General features: G+C 36.0%; 1 protein-coding gene across 1 annotated transcript in view; it reads left to right on the forward strand.

Annotated features, from left to right (window-relative positions):
* LOC150109194 (serine/threonine-protein kinase A-Raf-like) overlaps nt 1-21,771 on the forward strand; it is a 344,481-nt gene that overhangs the window by 300,851 nt on the left and 21,859 nt on the right. The window contains exon 16 of the mRNA XM_090411929.1: nt 14,293-14,424. Within this exon, the coding sequence (XP_090268055.1) occupies nt 14,293-14,424 (132 nt within the window). The remainder of the gene's footprint in view (nt 1-14,292; nt 14,425-21,771) is intronic.

Consider the following 21,771-nt stretch of genomic DNA (forward strand, 5'->3'; position numbering starts at 1 on the left):
TTTTATGTAGTTCATTATAATGACTGCTATATACCTTATATAATCGTTCTGAGTTTGTATTGTTCATTACTGGTTTAATCTTTTTTCTCTCTTCAATAATCTTCCATGTTTCTGCAGTTAACCATTCTTTTTTCTTCATCTACCAACTTCATTGTAGGCATTCATGAAGTTTTTCCACTAATTTCTACTTTGTCATTTTCTACTGTTGCATCTTGATTTTCCTCTATTTCTAATATATTGAATCTGTTCTTTATCTCCAAAGCAAACTTTTCTTTGTTTCTTTCATTTTTAATTTTTCAATATCAAATGCAGTTCTTGAACTTCTTTTATTTCTTAATGCACTTTGAAGTTTTAATTTCAACTTTGTCATAATACGAAGTGGTCAGAACCAACATCTGCACCACGTTTGACTCTTACATCAAGCATGGATCTTACAAATTTACTATTGATAGCAAAATGGTCAATTTGGTTTCTTGTTTTGTTGTCCGGCATGATCTGAGTCAATTTATTTATTTCTTTATGCTTAAATTTACTTCCTCCTATGACAAAGTTGTTCATTTCACAAAAGGATACAAACATCATGCCATTTTCATTTCAGTCTCCGTAAGCCTCGAAATCTAAAGAGTTTTTCTTCTACACATGACCGTTTACCTACTTTTGCATTAAGATCACCAATGAGTATTATCATATCATGTTTTGGAATAGAATTTATTACCTTTTGGAGTTGTTCATAAAAGCATTCTTTTATTTCTTCATCTGCATCATTAGTGGGTGCCTAGACTTGCACAACAGAAAGTTTGATAAATTTGGAATAGAACCTGGCTTTTACAATTTCTCTTGTTTACTGGTTCCCATTCCATCAGGATTTTGGTTACTTATGGGTTCAATATTAGCGCAACTCCTTTTTCATGCTTCTCCTCTAATCTAGAGTACAATATTGTGTTGTTGTCTTTAGTTATAAGCAGTGGTGAGCTATAAGGGGCTCGCCCAAGCCCTTTGTTAAATTTTTCTCAAATTTGCAAGCCTCCTTGTTCTTCTTGTTTACTGTTTTATTTTTTCAAAAAAAGAAAAAAACCATCGTTTTTTTTTTTAAATATATTAAGCGAAAAACTCATACGATAACCTAACAAAGTGATTTTATTAAATAAAATATTATAGTTACAAATAAGAATTCACTTTTGGTATTCACATATAAATAAATAAGACTATAAAATAATGCCCCTTGATTGGTACCGTTGATTATCACTTGAAGTATAAAAACAAAAGAGAAATATAACGTACTTCAATATTATTGTGCTTCATCAGTTGCATCAGTCTTGGGACTGGTAGCTCTGCAGCAATTTCCTCCATTCCGCTCTGTCATTAGCTTTCTTCTTAACCTCCTGGTAACTTCTCAAACCCATGCTGTCTTTGACTTGGTCAAGAAAGCTTTTCCTTGGTCTGCCTCTTCTTCTTTTCCCCTCTATTTTGCCTTCAGTTATTCTTTTCACAAGTCCATCATGTCGAAGTATATGTCCAAACCACCTATCCCTTCTAATTTTGATCGATTTAATTAGAGTTCTTGTTTCGTTTATCTCTCTCAGGACTTGTTCGTTTGTTTTTTTTTCTGTCATTTTATTTTGTTCAGCACCACATTTCAAAAGCCTCCAATCTTCTTACATCTTCTCTGCCTAGAATCCAGGTTTCACATCCATACAGTGCAATGCTCCATATCAATGTCTTTACTAATTTTTTTTCAATTGTTGGTTGAGGTTTCCTGTTAAAATGCTTTTCATCTTAGAGAAGTGGGCTTTTGCATTGTTTATTCTTGATCTTATGTCTTCTCTTGTTCTGCCATCTTCTGTTATTAGGCTTCCTAAATATTTAAAGCTTTTCACTTGTTTTATTTGTTTCCCGCTGATGTCTATATACTCTATATTGATAGGGATTTTGACAGATAAGACTAAAATCATCTAACAATGATTTTAGTCTTATCTGTGTTGATTTTCATTTTATATTTTTCAAGGTTATTATTTAGTAATTCTAGCATTGTTTTTAATGTTCTTCTGTTTTCTGCTACAAGGGCTATGTCATCAGCAAATCTCATACACATGACTTGCTCACCATTTATCTCTATGCCACTATTTATTTTATCTTTAGTTTCCTGAAAGGCCTTTTCAGTATATAAATTAAATAAAAGTGGTGAAAGTATACATCCTTTCTTTACTTTATCAAATGCTTTCTCTAAATCAAGGAAGCAAATGTAAGTATTTTGACTAAGGTCTAATCTTCTCTCTATTATTGTTCTTAAACCGAGTATTGCCTCTCTTGTTCCTTTATTCTTTCTGAATCCAAATTGGTCTTCATCCAATAGACAATCTATTTTTGAATAAATTCTATTTTGAATAATTTTTAGCAGAATTTTGCTAACATGTGGGATTAAAGCTATTGTTCTAAATTGGCTGCATTTGTTTGCATTATTCTTTTTTGGTATTGATATGGTTGATTTCATAAACTCCTTTGGTATTTCTCCTCTATCATAGATTTGGGCTATTAATTGATAGAGTAAGGTTTTCGTCTCATCACCTAGATTTTGTAGCAGTTCTATAGGAATATTGTCTACACCTAGACTTTTTCCCTTACTTATTTCAGACAGTGCTTTATCCATTTCTTCTTGCATTATTGGGGGTCTTAGATTATCTTCATTTTGATTTTCTATGCTGATATCAACATTAAGTTCATCACCATTATAGAGATTTTCAAGATAATTCTTCCATTCCATTAATATATCCTCAGATTCTATTAGTAATTTTCCATTTTCATCTTTGATGGCATTGTTTTTGCTGTTCTTATTAAATTTGAAAGTCAGTTTGTTAATTTCTTTATAGGCTTTCTCTATGTTTTCTTTTTTAAATAATTCATCTATGTTATTACACTGTTCTTCTAGGTATTCTTTTTTGGCTTGTCTACATTTTCTTGTAATTTGATTTTTAAGATATTTGTATTTGGCCACATCTTCTTTAACAGCATTTTTATATTTTCTTCTTTCATCCATACGGTCAAGTATTTCATCTGTTATCCAATGTTTTCTTTTTCTGAATTTTTCAATAATTGATTTGATGAATTTGTAATTAACTCTTTAATCATATTCCATTGGTTTTCAATATTATTCTGACTATTTATGTTTTCTGGAATGTTATGATCAGTTGCCTCTTGGTATTCCTCTCTTTACTTCTTTACTCTTTAATTTTTCAAGGTTCCATCTTATTGGTTTGTGTCTTTGGATTTGTTTCCTATGTTTCAGTTCTGTTTTCATTAAGACAAGGTTATGGTGATTACTAATGTCAGCACCTGGATAGCTTTTGCAATTTTTTATTTGGTTTCTGTATCTTTTCTTGACCAATATATAATCTATTTGAATCCCCAGACGCTTTCCAGGTGTATCTTCTTCTCTTTGGAACTTGAAATAGTGTATTTACTATAACTAACTGTTTTTGTGTACAAAATTCTATTAATTGCTTTCCTCTTTCATTCCTACGTCCAAAACCAAATCTTCCTGAAACATTATCATTGCTCTCTTCTCCCACTATAGCATTCCAATCTCCCATTATTATTGTATTGTCTTTAAAGCTGCTCCAGATTTCTTCTATTTGTTTATAAATTTCTTCTATTTCTTCATCGCTATGTTGTGATGTTGGCATGTAGACCATTATAATATTGAGGTTTACTGGTTCATTTTGAATGCTTATTGTCATGATTCTGTCACTATGGTTAATTATTGTAGTGATTAACTTTCCTATGAAGCATTATTGCAACACCTGACTCGCCCTTCTTTTGTCCTGAATATATTATCTGAAATTCTCCACTCCAGAAATCACCCTGTCCCTCCCATCTCATCTCACTAATGCCTAGAAGATCTATTTCAAGTCTTTCCATTTCTTTTTTCACATTTTCTATTTTACCTGGTTCTAGCAGTGTTCTTGCATTCCATGTTCTAATATTCAGCTTATTTCTTGTCTTCATATTTGAATAACTACCAGGATTTCGTTGGCTGTTGACCTGAGAATCCTGGTTACTTCTCCTGCTGGGCATGCTCCTTCAGTGAAGGCTCCATTGCTGATCTTGACTACATTTTTAACTTCCATTGCTGCTTTTACCTGGGAATGTAATGTGGTAGTTTCCCCTTGCCTTCCACATCGCAGTATTGTAACATGTATGCTACAGGAGGTTAATACAAGTAGCGCTGCTGCCCACTACTAAAACTATTAGTGGTTAGTTGAAAGAGGAGGCAACACCCCTAGTCTTCGAGTACTCTAATAGCTATTTCATGTTTAGATCATGAAATATTTGTTTAAAAATGATAGCCTTTACATGTTGATTTTCTCCTCATACTTTTTGATTAGCATTTGTACACAAGCTGTATTAATAAACGTTTTTTTTTTGTGAAATATGGCTTTTTTTTTTGCTCGACTATGTGAGCCCTTTGTTAAAATTTCCATAGCTCACCACTGGTTATAAGTCTACCAAAACCAGTCCATCTATGTTCACTGGTGTAGTGTTCTCACATTCCATGATCCAATCTTTAAAATTTTTTGTGGCTTCATAAGTGACTCTTTCAACAACAAGGGTTCCAAAAGGCTTTCTCCCTTGCTGTGTCATATATATACGATGTCCACATTAGACCAGGCTAGATAATTGTCTTCTGGGTTCTCACAAGTCACATCTATCACGAGGAGCATTTGTTCATCCAGATTTGCAGTTTCCATAATCAGGTAATTTTTACAGGGAGGGGTGATTACTCCTTCGCCCAACCCTCTAAGGGGACCCAGCTATACCCCCAGGGACTGGGTCTCCATTTATCACCTCTTATGATAAACAGGAGTGCAGTTGGGGTATTCTGCTGCCTTCCCCAACATGGGGGGATCTTTTTCCTTCACTGCCTCTTTAACTTCCTGTGTCCACCATGGAGTTCTGATTTTTCTATCCTTGCACACAACCTCACCACGTGCCTCTCTGGCTGAATCAATCAGTGTTTTCTTCAGGACTTGCCAATGAAGAAATCTTCAAGGTTTAGTTCCTGCTCTCAAACTCTTTCATTTTTTCTTGAATAACGTTTGTGTATTTTAGTCTACAGTTCACACCTGAGAGCTTCTCAACCTTTAAAACTTTCTTACATGTTTTTCTTTTCAATATGAAATTCAATTTTATCCTGCTCAAGACTAAATAGTGATCACTTCCAATTTCAAATCCTCTGTACACTCTAGTGTCCTGCACCAGTGAGAAAATATTACTATCAACAATAACAGAGTCAGTGAGACTTTTCTTATTCCTTGCCTCTTCTCTCCATGTGAATTTGTGCACATTTTTATGTTGGAACATTGTGTTAGTAATAACCAGTCCATCTCCTGAGCAGAAATCCAACATGTATTTGCCATTATTATTAGCTTTACTCTTTTTTCCAAATTTTCCCAAAATATTTTTGTATATCTGACAATCATTTCCTACTCTGCTATTTAGATCCCTAACAAAGATCAACTTTTCATTTTCATTCAAGTGGCTTTAGTGCAATGGACCATATTCAAGTTGTACAACAGATTATTGAATGGTGTAATAAATATCAGTTACTATTATGTCTTGGTTTTATTATGAGAAAGCCTTTGATTCAATAAAAACTTGTGCAATACTTAAAGCATTACGAAACTAACAAGTGGAGGAGCCACACATCAGGACCATCAAATCAGCATACACCAATTCCACAGCAGCAATTCATTTCAATGGAAAAATCACTAGTGTGGAAATACAGAGAGGTATAAGACAGGTTGGCACAATATCTCCAAAATTATTCATAGTGTACCTAGAAGAAATATTCAAACTTCTTGATTGGGAAGGGAAAGGTCTGAAGATAAATGCAAGGTATTTAAGCCATTTATGCTTTGCAGATGACATAGTTATCTTAACTTCAACAGCTCATGAATTACAGACTCATATCCAAGAACTCCAAACTGCTAGCAAAACAGCTGAACTAAAGATAAACCTAAAGAAGACCCAAGTTATGTTCAATAGCTATGTACAACCAGAAAAAATCAATAATGATGAAATTAAACAAGTAGATCATTACATACTTAGGACAACAGATTGGAACAAAGTATCATGGACGAAATTAAAAGATGCATGCTGCTTGGGTGGAAGAATCGGGAAGATTACATTCAATATTCAAAAGCATAACTACCATTATGCGTGAAAAGAAAAGTTTTTAACCAATGCATTCTTCCTGTATTGACATATGGTTGTGAAACATGGACACTAAATGTAAAGGAAATTCAAAAATTAACAACAGCACAATTTAGTATGGAAAGAAGTATGCTTGGTATTACAAGACTGGATCACAAAAGGAATACGTGGATAAGAAATGAAACTGAAGTGTCTGACATCATAGGAAGAGTGAAACATCTGAAGTGGGAGTGGGCTGGGCATATTGCTTGACGACAAGATCAACGATGGACAAAAGAAGTACTGGATTTCACGAGGAGAAATGACCACAACGCCAAATTAAATCACAGTGGATTGATGATGATATTAGATTTGCAGGAGTGATAGGGAAAAGTAGAGTCATGGACAAACAGTCCTGGAGTAATCTTGGAAAGGCCTTCATCCAGCAATGGATTGACAATGGCTGATGACGACTATGGCTACTCCTTGAATACTGTGGCTACTCAATAATTCAATAGACGGATAAGTCTATTGAATTGTGTATGGAGGAGCACAGGAGGGACTTCGCTTAAAGAGAACGCGTGCCAGTGCTTTATTCAGCCATATCCTTTTTTCAGCCGATTCTGATGATGAAAACCATAGTCATACAATCCTTTGGGATAGATCTAAAAACATTTTCCGTTGCCATGACGAATTGGAGAGAAAAATTGTAGAATCTAGAGAAATCATCCTCAACCCTGTACATTTAAATAATAATTTAAGCTACAACCTCCCAGACTGTCATTCTGCTGCAATCAAATACTGGCGCTCACGAGATGCTATACGCATGCACTCACCCAACAATGTGGCCAACGAAGGAACAACTTTGAATACGTTAACTACAATGTTTTCACGTTAAATATGTATAGTGACTTTCCTGTGCTGTTTACAGTTTTTATCCTCAATGTTTAATGATTTTTCTTTTCTTTTCTTTTCTTTTATAAAAACACCTGAAGAAGGCTGTAAAAAGCCAAAACTAGTCGTGTGATACTATTAAACCTTTTTCCTTTTCTCTCGGTTTATGTCATTCAATTCTTTTAAAAAATGTGTTTAACAACTGAATAAACGAACCTCCATGCATATATATATATATACATACATATATGTACTGCTCAAAGCAATTAGGGGATATTTTGGTTTTCTTGCAAATTATAAAGTTATAAAAATAATTTACAAATGTAACACATTTATTTTAAAATATTCTTAATATACAACAGTGTAGAACACGCAACTGCATACAAAATCATGTTAAGACTTTTCGAAATGTCATCATCATCATCAAATTCCTGCCATGTACCCTCAAGGGGTGTACAGGATATGACAGTACTACATGAAAAAATTACATCATTACTAACTTCCTATCTACAATTTTCCTCCAAATCAGTCTGTTACATGTCAAGACTCCAACATTATCAGATCTTATATTTCTATCGTCTAAGGCACTTTGTACCGTATCAATCCACCTATATCTTGGTCTTCCTCTGGGTCGTTTTCCTGCCAAACTGGCAGAGAACACTTGTTTTGCTAATCTTTCCTCTCCCATTCTATTTAAGTGACCATACCATCTGAGATTAGCTCTGCTAACGCATTCCTGGATGCTGACAATGTCAAGTTCTTTCCTAATATCCTCATTTTTAATATGATATTGCCATTGATGCCATCTGTTCACGCCTCTAATCTTTCTCAGGACTCTCATATCTGCGGTCTCTAGTCTTTGGTCAAGTGTTTTACTTCTGACCCAGCTCTCAGATCCATAAGTTAAAATTGGTTTGAACACAGTCTTGTATACAGCTAATTTAGTGTTCCAACTAATTTCTTTCTTATTCCATATGAATTTATTCAATTGACTTCCCACGATACCAGCTTTGCTGATTCTGTTGTCTATTTCTATATTTAGTTTACCATCTTCAGTAAAAATTGTGCCTAAGTAGCTGAAATGTTTTACTTGTTCCACAGGTTCTCCATTCACAACACAGTTGACATTTTCAATGATTCTGCCTATTTTCATTGTCTTTGTCTTTTTATTGCTGACCTTCATACCATATCTATTACAACAGCTATTCAATTTAGTCAGAGAATCTTGCAGACTTGTAGCGGATTTATTTAGAAGTATAACATCATCCGCATAAAGCAAAGAGCTGACATTAACATCTCCAATTTTGATATCAGGTTTAATACCACATTCCTTTATAATGTGATCCATATAGATAATGAATAACAGAGGGGATAATGTACATCCTTGTCTCACACCAGATTTAACATTAAACCATCTTCCTGTACTTCCTTCAATTCTAACTGCTGACTCACAACTCAAATAAAGACTAAGTATTGCTTGATATAATGCCCCATTGACACCATATAACTGCAGCGTATTGAATAGCTTCTCTCTTGGCACCTTGTCATATGCCTTTTCCAAATCAACAAACCTTAAATACACATCTTTGTTATATTCCCATGCTTTCTCTACTATTTGTCGTAAAGTGAAGATCTGATCCTGACAACCTCTATTTGGCCTGAATCCAGCTTGTTCTTCACCAAGCTTTTCTTCCACAATTCTTCTCAACCGTTTCTCAAGTATACTTGCATAGATCTTGCCAGGAACACTCAGTAGGGAAATACCTCTGTAATTCTCACATTCGGTTTTATTTCTCTTTTTATATATGGGTACTATGAGAGCTCTACTCCAATCATCGGGAATTCGTCCCTCTGTCCAGGCTTTCTGAACTATGCAGTGCAGCCACTGTAAGACTCTTATACCACCATACTTCAGCATTTCTGGTCGAATATCATCTACTCCTGCTGCCTTTCCACATTTCAAGCCTTTGATGGCTTTTTCTACTTCAAGTATGGATATGTATTCCTGACTGCATGCCTGGTCAGTGTTTTTTATCACTGTGCTGTCATCACTGCTTGTTTCATTTAGCAGTTTTTCAAAGTAATTACTCCATACTTCAAGGATATCTTTTTCTCCTGTTTTCATTTCACCTTTATCATCTCTAATTCCTTTTACAGCACTCTTTCCTCCATTCCTAAGCTTCTTCAACAACCTCCAGAATATTTTGCCACCTTCTTCATATTTATTTTCTATATTCTTGCCAAAGTCCTCCCATGACTTTTGTTTAGCTAGTTTTACACACTGTTTAGCTTTCTTACATTTGTCTCTGTATTCTGTAAGAGTAAAAGCTGACTTATTTGCCAGGAACTTTTGATATGCTTTCTTCTTTTCCTTCACTGCCTCTTTAACTTCCTGTGTCCACCAGGGAGTTCTGATTTTTTTATCTTTGCACACAACCTCACCACATGCCTCTCTGGCAGAATCAATCAATGTTTCCTTCAGAGTTTGCCACTGAATCTCCAAGGTTTGATTCCTGTTCTCAAACTCTTTCATTTCCTTTTCAATAATATTTCTGTATTTTAGTCTACAGTTTACATCTGAGAGCTGCTCAACTTTTATTCGCTTTAAAACTTTCTTACATGTTATTCTTTTCAATATGAAATTCAATTTTATCCTGCTCAAGACTAAATAGTGATCACTTCCAATTTCAAATCCTCTGTACACTCTGGTGTTCTGCACCAGGGAGAAAACATCACTATCAACAATAACATAGTCAATGAGACTTTTCTTATTCCTAGCCTCTTCTCTCCATGTGAATTTGTGCACATTTTTATGTTGGAACATGGTGTTAGTAATAACCAGTCCATGTCCTGAGCAGAAATCCAACAGATATTTGCCATTATTATTAGCTTTGCTCTTTTCTCCAAATTTTCCCAAAATATTTTTGTATGTCTCACAATCATTTCCTACTCTACTATTTAGATCCCCAACAAGGACCAACTTTTCCTTTTTCATTGTGTCAGTTGCTTTTTCTAAAGCCTCAAAAAATTCCTCCACTTCTACCTTAGTAGAGCCTTCTGTGGGACCATAGGCACAAATAAGTCTCATTGTCCAGTTCCCCATTCTCATATTTGCCCACATTACTCTACTTGAGACTGACTGCCATTCAAGAAGATTAGCCTCGTATTTTGTGTTGAATACTATGGCTACTCCTTCTTTTCCTTGATTGTTATTGCCTGAATATAACATTTTGTATTTATTGCTCAGAAAGATCTCACCAGTTTTGGTCTTTTTTGTTTCAGTCACTCCTATTATGTCGATCTGGTACTTATCTAATTCCTCAGCTAACTCCATTTCTTTGCCATTCAGGCTTCTTACGTTGATAGTACCGATCTTTAACTCTGGTGATGTTGAGTTGGGGTTTGTTTTCAGATTTGTTCCAGTAGCTGACTTTTCGCTGTTCGTCCTGGTTCCCTGGCGAAAACAACGGGGGCCTTGTTTAACCGGGCGACGCCCCAGCCGGCATGAAATTTTGTCATGTTGTACCATCATTTTTTATTTTGGTTTAACCAATAAGAATACAATTTGGTCGGCTAAATCCCAAATTGCCAGCCCATCCTCGTTCGTTCAGTATCAAAGTAGATACCCAACAGGGTGCACCACGAGAAGGTGAGGATTGGACATTAGGTCAGAAGCCCTGGTCGGTTCAACGCATTATGTGGAGGTCTCCTCTCAGTTATACAGCTTTGACCCTTAAGCACCCCTTTTTTTCGAAACGTGTCTTACCATATTAGCATGTAGGGGGGTATAAAAGTGTGGCTTGTTGCGCTGACTTCCACAGTATTTAATTATCACTTCAATTTTAAACTTGTGTCACCTACCACCCATTATTTTGTTAAAAATGGCAGAGCAACATGATATCCCGGAATCCATGTCTTGGAGAGTCATTGGATGATTATAAGCTGGACAAATGCAGCAAGTTATCGCTCAAGTGTATCGTGTATCTCAAAGCGTAATTTTGCAATTTTGGAACCGCTTTCTGTAGATGGAAATGTTTGCTGAAGACAAGGTCAAGGTCTCCCATCCACAACAACTCCAAGAGATGATCAGTATTTGTCATTACTTGCCTGTCGAACATGCCTGGGATGCTTTAGGTAGGCACGTTTCTGCTCGACTGGTGCCACCACGATCGCTTCGAGAGCTCGAAGTTGCTCTCACAGAAGTGGGGAAATATCCCACAAGAACTGTTTGATCATCTCATCCGGTCCATGCAATCAAGATGTGTGGCTGTTAATGGAGACAATACTCCCCATTAAAAATCGACAAAGGCGTTTTTGGCCATTCTTATTAAAATTAATTTCACGATAAAATGTATAATTTGTTAAATTTGTAATAAATATTGATTATTTAAACAATATCTTATCAATTATACCCTATCCATAAGTAAGAAATATTTATTCATGTATAAAGTATCCATTAGTTATAATTATTTGCAGAAATTTATAATTATCCAACAGAAACTAAAATATCCACTAATTGTTTTGAGCAGTGTGTGTGTGTGTGTGTGTGTGTGTGTGTGTGTGTGTGTGTGTGTGTGTGTGTGTGTGTGTGTGTGTGTGTGTGTGTAAAGTTTTTAACTTGTGTATACTATGTTAAAGATACCAAGCAATTTTATAAGCTAGGTTTTAATCCTTTTTTCCCAAATAAGCAAACAGACAAGTAAGTCAAGTTTGCGTCTGAACGTAGTGCTAGTCTGAGGCAACTCGTGGTAAAGATGGAGTAAGCGTCGATCACTTTCCTTAGTATTTTCCCCTAATTCAAAGCACATCCCCTTGTGGAGATGTATGATGCTATACATTAAAGGCAAGGGGCCACTACCATCAATAAAGGTCGTAACTGGTTACGACCTAAATTTATTGAGGTCTCATCAGTGGGAGCCAGACCATAAAAATGCCAAGGGTGAAGTAATGCAGAGCTTATAAATTTTACCTAAACAAGTTGCCACAAGGTGCTTTGACCTTATTAAATAAAAATCTCCGGATGAGAGTAAGATGTAGAAAGGAAAGTGATCGGAGCTTACTCCACCTTTACCACGAGTTACCTCAGACTTGCACTACGTGCAGGCGCAAACTTGACTGACTTGTCTGTTTGCTTACTTGGGAAAAAAGGATTAAAACCTAGCTTATAAAATTGCTTGGTATCTTTAACATATATATATATATCCCCAAAAATCTGGTCTAGTTCATCATGGAATTGATATTGACTATAGAATCTTCTGGTCATAAATCTGTCTGTAACATTACATAGATGCCATTTTAAATTTGAGTGTTTATTCATAGAGGGTGCCAATATGCTACTACATTACTCTAGCTTGATTCAAAGTAACTGTTTCTTTACCAAAATTTTAGGGAAGTTTTACCCTTATTAACTGTAAATAACTTTTTTATATATGTAACAACATACTACTTGAATATCAGATTATCAGAAAGTCTCAGAATGCTGAGACTTTCATATATAAGTTAATTCGTTCTAATATGGTTGATTAGGTTTTAGCAGTGTGTTCAGTGGAGTCAGTGAAGTTATAGAAGTGCATTGGATGAATCCAAGATGTGATTTCTTTAGTGTTGTAGGATTTTAAGATGCAAGAAGAGTTTTTAGAGAGCACTTTTAATTTATATGTTAGTATAGAAGAACAAGTATTGCTTTATGTGATTGAAAGGAAGTTGTGCACATAAGTGTTTTTCATGTTGTTTGAAGAATATACTGGCACTTGCATGGTTAGTAATAGATTTGAAGTTGTATATATATTTGTGTTTTTGTAAATTAAAGATTTTTGGTTATGAAGTGTGTGTGTGAAGACTCGATCTCTTATTGAGTTTAAATAGGCATTAAGAGAGGCTAAAACCTTTATATGAGATCCTGGGATGCAAATCTGTGTTCAAAACTAGATTTGGAGTTTAGTTACAGGGGTTTCTTTTTATTTTGAATTTAAGAATTTTAGCTGACTAGAAACAACTGAATGATGTAAGAGGCAGCTTAAAAAAAAACTAACATGAAACAACTGTAGTAGACAGTCAAATGACTGTCTGCTATAACCAGAAACTGAAATAAGCATATCTGAACAATGGGAATGATGAAATGAAACCCTGGAACATGTTTTCCTGCACTCCTTGCACTGCTTGATACCAATGGTTTATAGTTACCTGAATATCACTGCCAACCATGTACAAACAGAATAAATAGTACATGAATGGGTTTATGTTTGGCAGTAATGTTCAGGTAGGCCACGCCACTGGTATTAAGCAGCCTAAGAAGTGCCAGGGAAACATGTCCCAGACTATCATTCCAGTTGTTCAGATATGCTCACTTGCAGTCTGTGGTTGTAATATGTAGCCATTTGACTAATTGTGCCATGTTTCCTGTTAATCTTTCAGCTGCTTCTTACATAATTCATTGTTTTCTCTCCTGGAAAATCAGAGTTTTCACCCCACAAAATAGGTAAACTAGCCATAACATGCAGTGTTAACAAGCATGATATACTGATCTCATAGCCTTACTTGCTTTGAATTAATTCCAGCCTAACAAGCTTATTTGTATTCATTGTCTACTGTGTATTGTTTGTCTCATGTTATGGGTGGAATTCACTCAGTATGGAAAACGTCCAATATTTGACCACTGAGTATATTCAAACTTTTAGCTTCATATGCTTAGATGGATAATTAAAAATTCTATATATTAAAAATTAATGTATTTTATTCCTAAATAAATTTATTTCTAAAGTAATTTGTGACATTGTGAATGTATTACATATAAACATGTTATGTTTATATGTAATACATTTAAAACTTTAAAAAAATTTAGTGCTGTTCATATTTATTTTATATAACATTTGAATTTTTTTAGGAAGAGTGATGTGATTAATGGATTGAGTTTTCAGTGAATGAGAGTAAAGGACATGGGATGGCGTGAGCAAACAAGAATGTACCTGGAGAACAGAAGGTTTTGGAGTGGTATGGTTGAAAAACTTGCAGTCTTTTCACCCTACTCAAAGAAACATCCTTTTTTAATTGTGAGCATTGAAGCCAGAGATTGTTTTAGTGAGAAAAAAATTATGAGAGATCTGAGAAAGTAAGAAGGGTATATGAAAGAACAAGTATGAGGAAGAAAGAGATGAGAGTGAAGAAGAAATTTTAATAATGTTTTTCCCCATTTTTCTCTCCTTTCTACAGGCTCCAGAAGTAATCAGAATGAAGGATCCTAATCCATATTCATTCCAATCAGATGTTTATGCATTTGGTATCGTTCTTTATGAATTGGTTTCTGGTCAGCTTCCATATGCACACATTAATAACAAGGACCAGGTACTAATTTTTATATAATCTTCAATTTTCATTATATAACCACTTTTTAGGCATCTCATACATTATCCTACCAAAATCATGAGACAGATAAAAATCTATATTAACAGAATTAATAGCATATGTCCCAAACTTTGTCTGTGATAACTAACTACTTTAGCTAATGTCCTCGTGTTTAGGGCTTATACATTGAATCTCCGGCATCATATATTGCTTAAGGAAATTGACAACATATTTGTTTACAAATAAACTTATTTACTTATTATCCTATATTTCACTGAAGTCAAATCAGCATCATCAGGAATTAATACTTGTACAGTCATACCCCGACTTACGCCAATCCAGAGTTATGCGGTTTTCTTATATGTACGTATTCCCGTCCCGCTTCACCACTAGTCGTATCTTTCCAACGCCGGCCACATTCGCCAGTGTCGCACATGCTGTGAACAAGCACTGACATGTTTTGCGCAGTCTCCATTCATACACGATTTTTATAGTCTACAAATCTTGTGATTGTTTAATGTTATATTCTGATAAAAATTTAATTGCATAAAAAATAATAGTGTCATCCAAAAGAAGCAAGTCCAACTACAGCTAGCAAAAAAAGAAAAACATTGACTTTGGAACAAAACTCAACATTATTAAGGATTTTGAAGGCGGAATGAAAATTTGTGAGCTAGCAAAGAAGTTCGATCTACAGGAATCCACAGTAAGAACAATCATAAAAGAAAGGTTTACAGATTTTGGATTACATAGATTCTAACGAGGAATGAATTGTAGCCACAAGGCAAGGAATAAAAAAATCATTAGCTTGCTATGAAGAAATTTTGTGTGACAAGAAAAAGACATTATGCTGTTAGACGAATCTATTAGATTTTATGAAACCATCGACATCGAAATAACTTTCTTTTTTTTATGTACGAAAAACTACAATTATGATTATATTTCTTAAAAAATATAGGTGTTTTATAAACCTTTGGTCCCAATTTTATGTTTGCATAAATTACATGCAAAATTATACCCCGAGTTATGCGAATTCGACTTACGCACTTTTTGTTGGTCCCACCTACCGCGTAACTTTGGGGTTTTACTGTATTAGACATGTGCATGCAGGCACACTTCAGTGAAGAAGAAAAACCAGAGAAGTACAGGAAGACCTAAAGTCCTACAATTACGCCACCTATTGGTGGAGTAATTTCTTCTTTATTACTAAAGTGTGCCTGTGTGCACATACAAGTGGATTAATCCCAGATGATGCCAATTTGACTTCTGTGAAATATAGGATAATAAGTAAATAGGTTTATTTATTAACAAATATGTTGTCAATTTCCTTAAACAATATACAGTGTTATCCTAATATCATTGCACTGCTGCTCCCACTTCAATCATGAAATGTGTTCTAATAATTCTCCTAAAAAAAAAAGTTATTTTGCTACACTCATTTAAAATGAAGCATGATGCTGCCATTCAACCAAGATTATTTTATTTCATGAATGAAAAGGGTGTCTGCAGTTAATCCTTCTTTATTGGAATCAGGTCAGGACTTTATGCTAGCTACTACAATCATTTTTATGACATTGAGTGTTACATTATTGGTAAATAGAAGTGTTGGTACCATAAATCCACAGTATTGAATTGTGCACAGTGAGGGATCTAACAGTCATGATTTTGTGTACTATAATCAGTGAATATAATTCCATATCACTGGAAGCAGACAGACATCATTATATTGGCATTCCCAACTTTCATTATTAGACAACAAACTCAGTAGCATTCTCTAGCAGACATCTATCAGACACATTGCTCCATTGTCTGGGTTCTCCGTATCATGGACCTCTGGGTCTGTGCTAGCCAATGTGTATTCATTATTGACAAAGGAATCAGAAAACTCATTGACATGTAGTTGTGTAAACATATGAAATAAAATTTTCTTTTGAAGACATTCATATCTTCAAACATGCATATATTTTCTGTTTTTTCCCTAACCCTCTGTATCAGAGGTTGCAAACCTAGAGATTATAATCTTGGAATGAGAAAACCACTGTTAAAAGACAGAAATATGTGGAATGAAAGACAGAGAGATGAAAAATTGGTTCATTAGATTAGAAGCTGAATGGGTGTTGACCAGCATTTACATTTGTTGTTAGCTTAGGAAAAATAGAAGGGATGAGGGAGCAATTCAGCTTCTATCATTCCTTCAAACTCATGAAACTGAAAAAAGACATAAGACAGAAACAGGACATCTGTGCGAAAGGGAATGTGGGTAGTTATTAATAGAGAGAGAGTGTGTGTCATATAATAATAACCCCCTCTTTTGATAGTAACAAAGAAGGTTATTGGTTCATCTTGCCAAATGCAAGAACAGTGCTCCATGGTTTGGACATATTTGAGATTTGTGTGGCTAGGGTAAGCAGCTGCAGGTGATAAGTAAAAACAGCACGACATTTTTTTGGATGCTAAGGTGATGGATTGATGAATTGTCCTAGGAAAGGCTAGTGTAACTTAGCCCAAGAAAAGCAGTCTGGTTTGTCAGAGATCTGAGTATTATCAGAGATATAAGAGGAAATGAAATGAGATTTTTCTTGAGAAAATAAGACAGAATGGTAAACAATACATGAAAAATTACATGATAACCACAGTAATTAACTTTAATGAAATGAAAGTACAGATATTTTGTACTGAAAATAACAGTACATCATCAGTGTGTAGAAACAAGCAAATCAAAGGAATGGGAATACAAGGTACATGCAGCAGTCAGTGGTTTACCAATTAAAAACTGTTGCCACATGCTAGAAATTAATATTAATAAATTAGAGAAGACATAATGGTGTTTTGGTAGCAATGAAGTTTTCTGTTTGTCCTCACCCCATTGGAGAATTTCAAGGAAGTCGGTGTTTACGACAGGGGTCGCAAATTAGTGGTCCATGGGTTGAATATGGCCTGCGACCTTAATGATTTCTTTTCTAAAAATCAATGTTTCTAACATCCTGCAGGGATTAAAACAGAAAAAAATTCAAACCTCTAAATGTTTTATGACAGCTTTAAACAAAAAACTTATTACTACAATTCTTTGTGCCATGTTTCTATCATCAAATGTCGGCAACACGGAATGGAAGTTACTTTTCACACAGTCATTTTAAGCCATGTGATACAATATCAATAAGTTACAGGTTACCATCGTAATATGATGGTGTGTTAATAAAAAGTTACCTCAATAACTTATATTTTTTTTGCCCATAACAATGTATGAATTTAAAGTTAAAAAAAGAAAAATGGGAGAAGGCATATTTCTTTGTGGAAGTAAAAAATATTCCAATGTGTTTGATATGTAGACAAAGTGTCGCCGTGATAAAGAATATAACCTAAAACGCCATTATAAAACAAACCATAACAATCAAATCAGTGTGAAACTGCTTGGTGTCACACTGATTTGATCGTCGGCTTTTGAGAGCTCCTGAAAAGATTAGTAGTATTTTGTTTTAACTTTGGCAATTTTACTGAATTTTAAGTAGTATTGTTTGCTTTTTGTTTCTTGGTGTGTCTGTGCAATTTTTGTGTGTTTTCTGTTATTTTAAGTATTATTTTTAAGATAAGATAGCGTACATATGGCACCGATAAAGAAAAAAATGGTGGCCAGGTCGCCATGTTTGTTTAAGAATTTTGATGTAAACGAATTTATGCAATGTGCTGTCTGTGAGATGTATGCTTTGCAAAGAGCAGTGGGAGTCTAGTTAGAGGGTGATAGTGTAGGATTTATATGTGCAGAAAGTGTAAGGAGAATGAGGATCTCAAGCGTGTTTCAGGTGGCAAGAGTGATATCGTTAACGATAGTCAGAATGTAGAAAATGGCGGAGTGATAGAAAATTGCATGATAGTGCCAGATAGGTGTGAGAGCGTCGTTGAAAGTGTAAATGAAGGTAGAAATACAGAACGAATGGATGATTTGATTGATAATGAAAATGGTGAGATAAATGCGAGTAGTGAAATTGCGCGTTTGAACAGTGCGATACACAGAGCGAAAAGGCAACTGGAGCGTATGGAAAAATGTGTGCTGAACGTACCGACTAATAACCTGCATAAGTCTGTGACGACAAATAATAGAATGTTCGTAAACGTCAATAAAATGAAGGAGCGAGTGCTGTGTGGAGATTCGCTATTAAGAGGTGTGATAGTTGAGAGTTTGACGAAGTCGTACCAGCCGGGTGCGAACATAAAGGACGTCAGCGAATCTATTCGAGTGCAAAAACAGAGGGTGAAAGAGATGATAATCGTGGCAGGAACAAATGATTTGAAAGAGGACAAAATGGAAATGATAGAATGTGAGGGAATTACTTGAGGTAGCAAAAGAGAAGAGTGAGAGAGTTAGGATAGTGAATATTTTACCGCGGTATGACAGTGAAGTGTTTAGAAGGAGGGCCATAATTGCCAATGACTTTATGCGTGGATTATGCATGGAGAGTGGTGTGGAATGAGTTTGATCGGCGAAAGGACTTATATAAGATGGATGGGTTACATTTGAATGGAGTTGGTGTACGGAGGCTTGAAAAAGTGTTGATGAATGATGTGGAAGTGGATGTACAGATCAGGGAAACTAGATTTATTAAGGGGGGGGGGGGAGTGGATATGCAGACTTTAGGGAGGCAGTTGAGTGTATGAATGAGTATATTATGCCCGAGCGAGTACGAAGGACAACAAATCAGAATGGGATAGTTAGTATAAGGCATCAAAGTAGGGATGGGACAAATGGGCTTCTGCAATTCATGTACACTAATGCCAGGAGCATTAGGAACAAGAAGGAAGAGTTTTTGGCCTTGGTTGGCACTTCCAGACCACAGGTTGTTGGTATTAGTGAAACATGGCTGACAGAAGATGATAAAGCTAGTGGGATTGAACGACGGGTATAGCGTGTTCAGGAGTGACAGGGTGAATAAAAAGGGGGGAGGAGTGTTATTGATGATAGCTGATGAGTTGCAGCCAAGGAGTATAGAAGTTGAACTGCAGGATAGAGAAAAGAGCACATTTGAGGCTGTTTGGTGTGAGATAGAATCTAGCAGAACAAAACATACAATTGGGTGCTGCTATAGACCAGGTGATGGAATCGATGGTGGGGATAGTATGCATAGGCAAATAGAAGAAATGAGTGGAAGAAGGGTAATTATTATGGGTGATTTCAATTATGGTAACATTGACTGGAAAGAGGAGAGGGCACATGGGAGGAAGGAATTGGGTTTTATGCAGTTATTAAGGGACAACTATCTGCAGCAGCATGTAGTGGAAAATACCAGGGGGCAGAGAGTGCTTGACCTAGTAATTGCAACTGTGTGGCTGTAACGAACATGACCATGTTGCCACCAATTGGTTAAAGTGACCATAAGGTCATGACTTGGGAGGTGGCTAAAGGAGTGGAATTTACAATTAAGACAGGGTACATGTGGAATTACAAGGCTGGTAAGTATGACAAGCTTAGGTGTGTGCTTGGTTCATGCCATGGCAAACTGCAAGGGCTGGATGTTGATAGTGCATCGGAGGTGGTTAAGAAGTGTTTGCAGGAGGCAATGGTTGACTGTATACCAAGAGTCCGAATAATAAATCAAGTAGGAGTTAAATGGATGAATAACACTATTAAGCTTGAGCTGCAAAAAAAGAAACAATAGTGGAGGGAATTTAAGGAGAAAGGTGACCAGCAGGCGCAGGAACAGTATAAAGCTCAGGCCAGGATGGTAACAAGGGTGGTAAGAAAAGCAAAAGCGGATTACGAAAGAAAATTGGCCATGCAGGCTAAAGAGAATCCCAAACAGTTTTTTCAATATGTTGCAAGTAAAAGGAAAAATATTCATGGTAGAATGATCTTAAAAAATGCTGAGGGTAGGGAGGTAACCGAATCAGTCGATATAGTGGAATTACTGAGCGAGCACTTTGCAAGAGTATATCATCCAGGTGGTGACATTGCAGGAAGGGAAGAACTAACAACTTATACTGGAATTGTGATGAATGAAGTAGAGGTAACTAGTCTATTACAGAACCTCAATGTCAATACATCTGTGGGATTGGATGGTATACCAGCTCGTGTCGTACATGAAGCGGCTAAAAAACTGTCAGTGCCCTTGACCATTTTGTTTAATTTGAGCCTCAGGTCGGGGTCGGTCCCAAGGGGGTGGAAAGAGGGGAAAATAGTTCCGCTGCATAAAGGTGGTTCCAAGGCTGCTGTTGAAAATTACCAGCCAATCAGCATAACAGGAATCATTATCAAGGTCTTGGAGAAAATAGTCAAGAGGAAAATACAAGATTGGATAGAAGAAAATGGGATACTGTATCGGGGACAGCATGGTTTTGTGAAGGGTAGGTCATGCCTCGGTAACTTGCTCACGTATTATAACACAGTGACGGCTGAACTGGATAAGGGTAATGGGTTTACAGTGATTCTACTGGACCTTGCTAAGGCCTTTGACAGGATACCACATGGAATTCTAATCAGTAAATTGCAGCATATGGGGATGGATATAGGGTTGTGAGATGGATAGGAGGGTGGTTGACAGGAGATATCAGAGAGTGGTTTATTCAGGAGTAGAATCCACAAGATGGCCTGTGACTAGTGGTGTGCCACAAGGATCTGTTCTTGGACCACTGCTGTTTAATTTGTTCATTAATGATATAGGAAAGGATCTGAGAGGAACAGTTCATTTGTTTGCGGATGATGCAAAGTTGGGTAGGGCAATAGTGAATGCAGATGACGTCAAAATTTTGCAAGATGATTTGGATAGATTGGAGGTCTGGGCTAAGGTGAATGGATATCAATTTAATGTGGCAAAATGTAAGGTTATACATTTTGGGGTGAAAAGATTAGCAGCAGATTACTACATTGGTGGAACTGTACTCCAGGAAATTGATGAGGCATGAGATTTAGGAGTGTTGGTGGATAAGGAGTTGAAGTTTAGGGGGCACATTGCAAAAGTGGCCAAATCAGCTCATCAAATCACTTGGTTGCTGAAAAATACGTTGACAAGCAGGTTATTGTTCCTCTGTATCGAGCCTTGATAAGACCTCATCTCGACTACTGTGCCCAGATTTGGTCACCTAGGTTCCTTCTTGATGGGGAGGAGATGGAGAGGATCCAGAGGTGAGTGACCAAGATGATAGCAGGTCTGTGGAATGAACCTTATGAGAACAGGTTGAGGATTTGTGGGTTGCAAAAATTGGTTGATAGGCGGAGGAGGGGAGATATGATTGAGACATTCAAATTACTGAACAGTTTCTATAAAATTAATTCAGAAGATATTTTTGAGAACAGGGCTGGTTGTGGGAGGACTAGGGGACATCCATGGAAACTGGGCAAAAGCGTGGTTAGTAAAG

This window comes from Typopeltis vanoorti, chromosome 2 (genome assembly GCF_054136105.1).
Source record: "Typopeltis vanoorti isolate ZY-2024b chromosome 2, IOZ_Tvanoo_1.0, whole genome shotgun sequence".
NCBI lineage: Eukaryota > Metazoa > Arthropoda > Arachnida > Uropygi > Thelyphonidae > Typopeltis > Typopeltis vanoorti.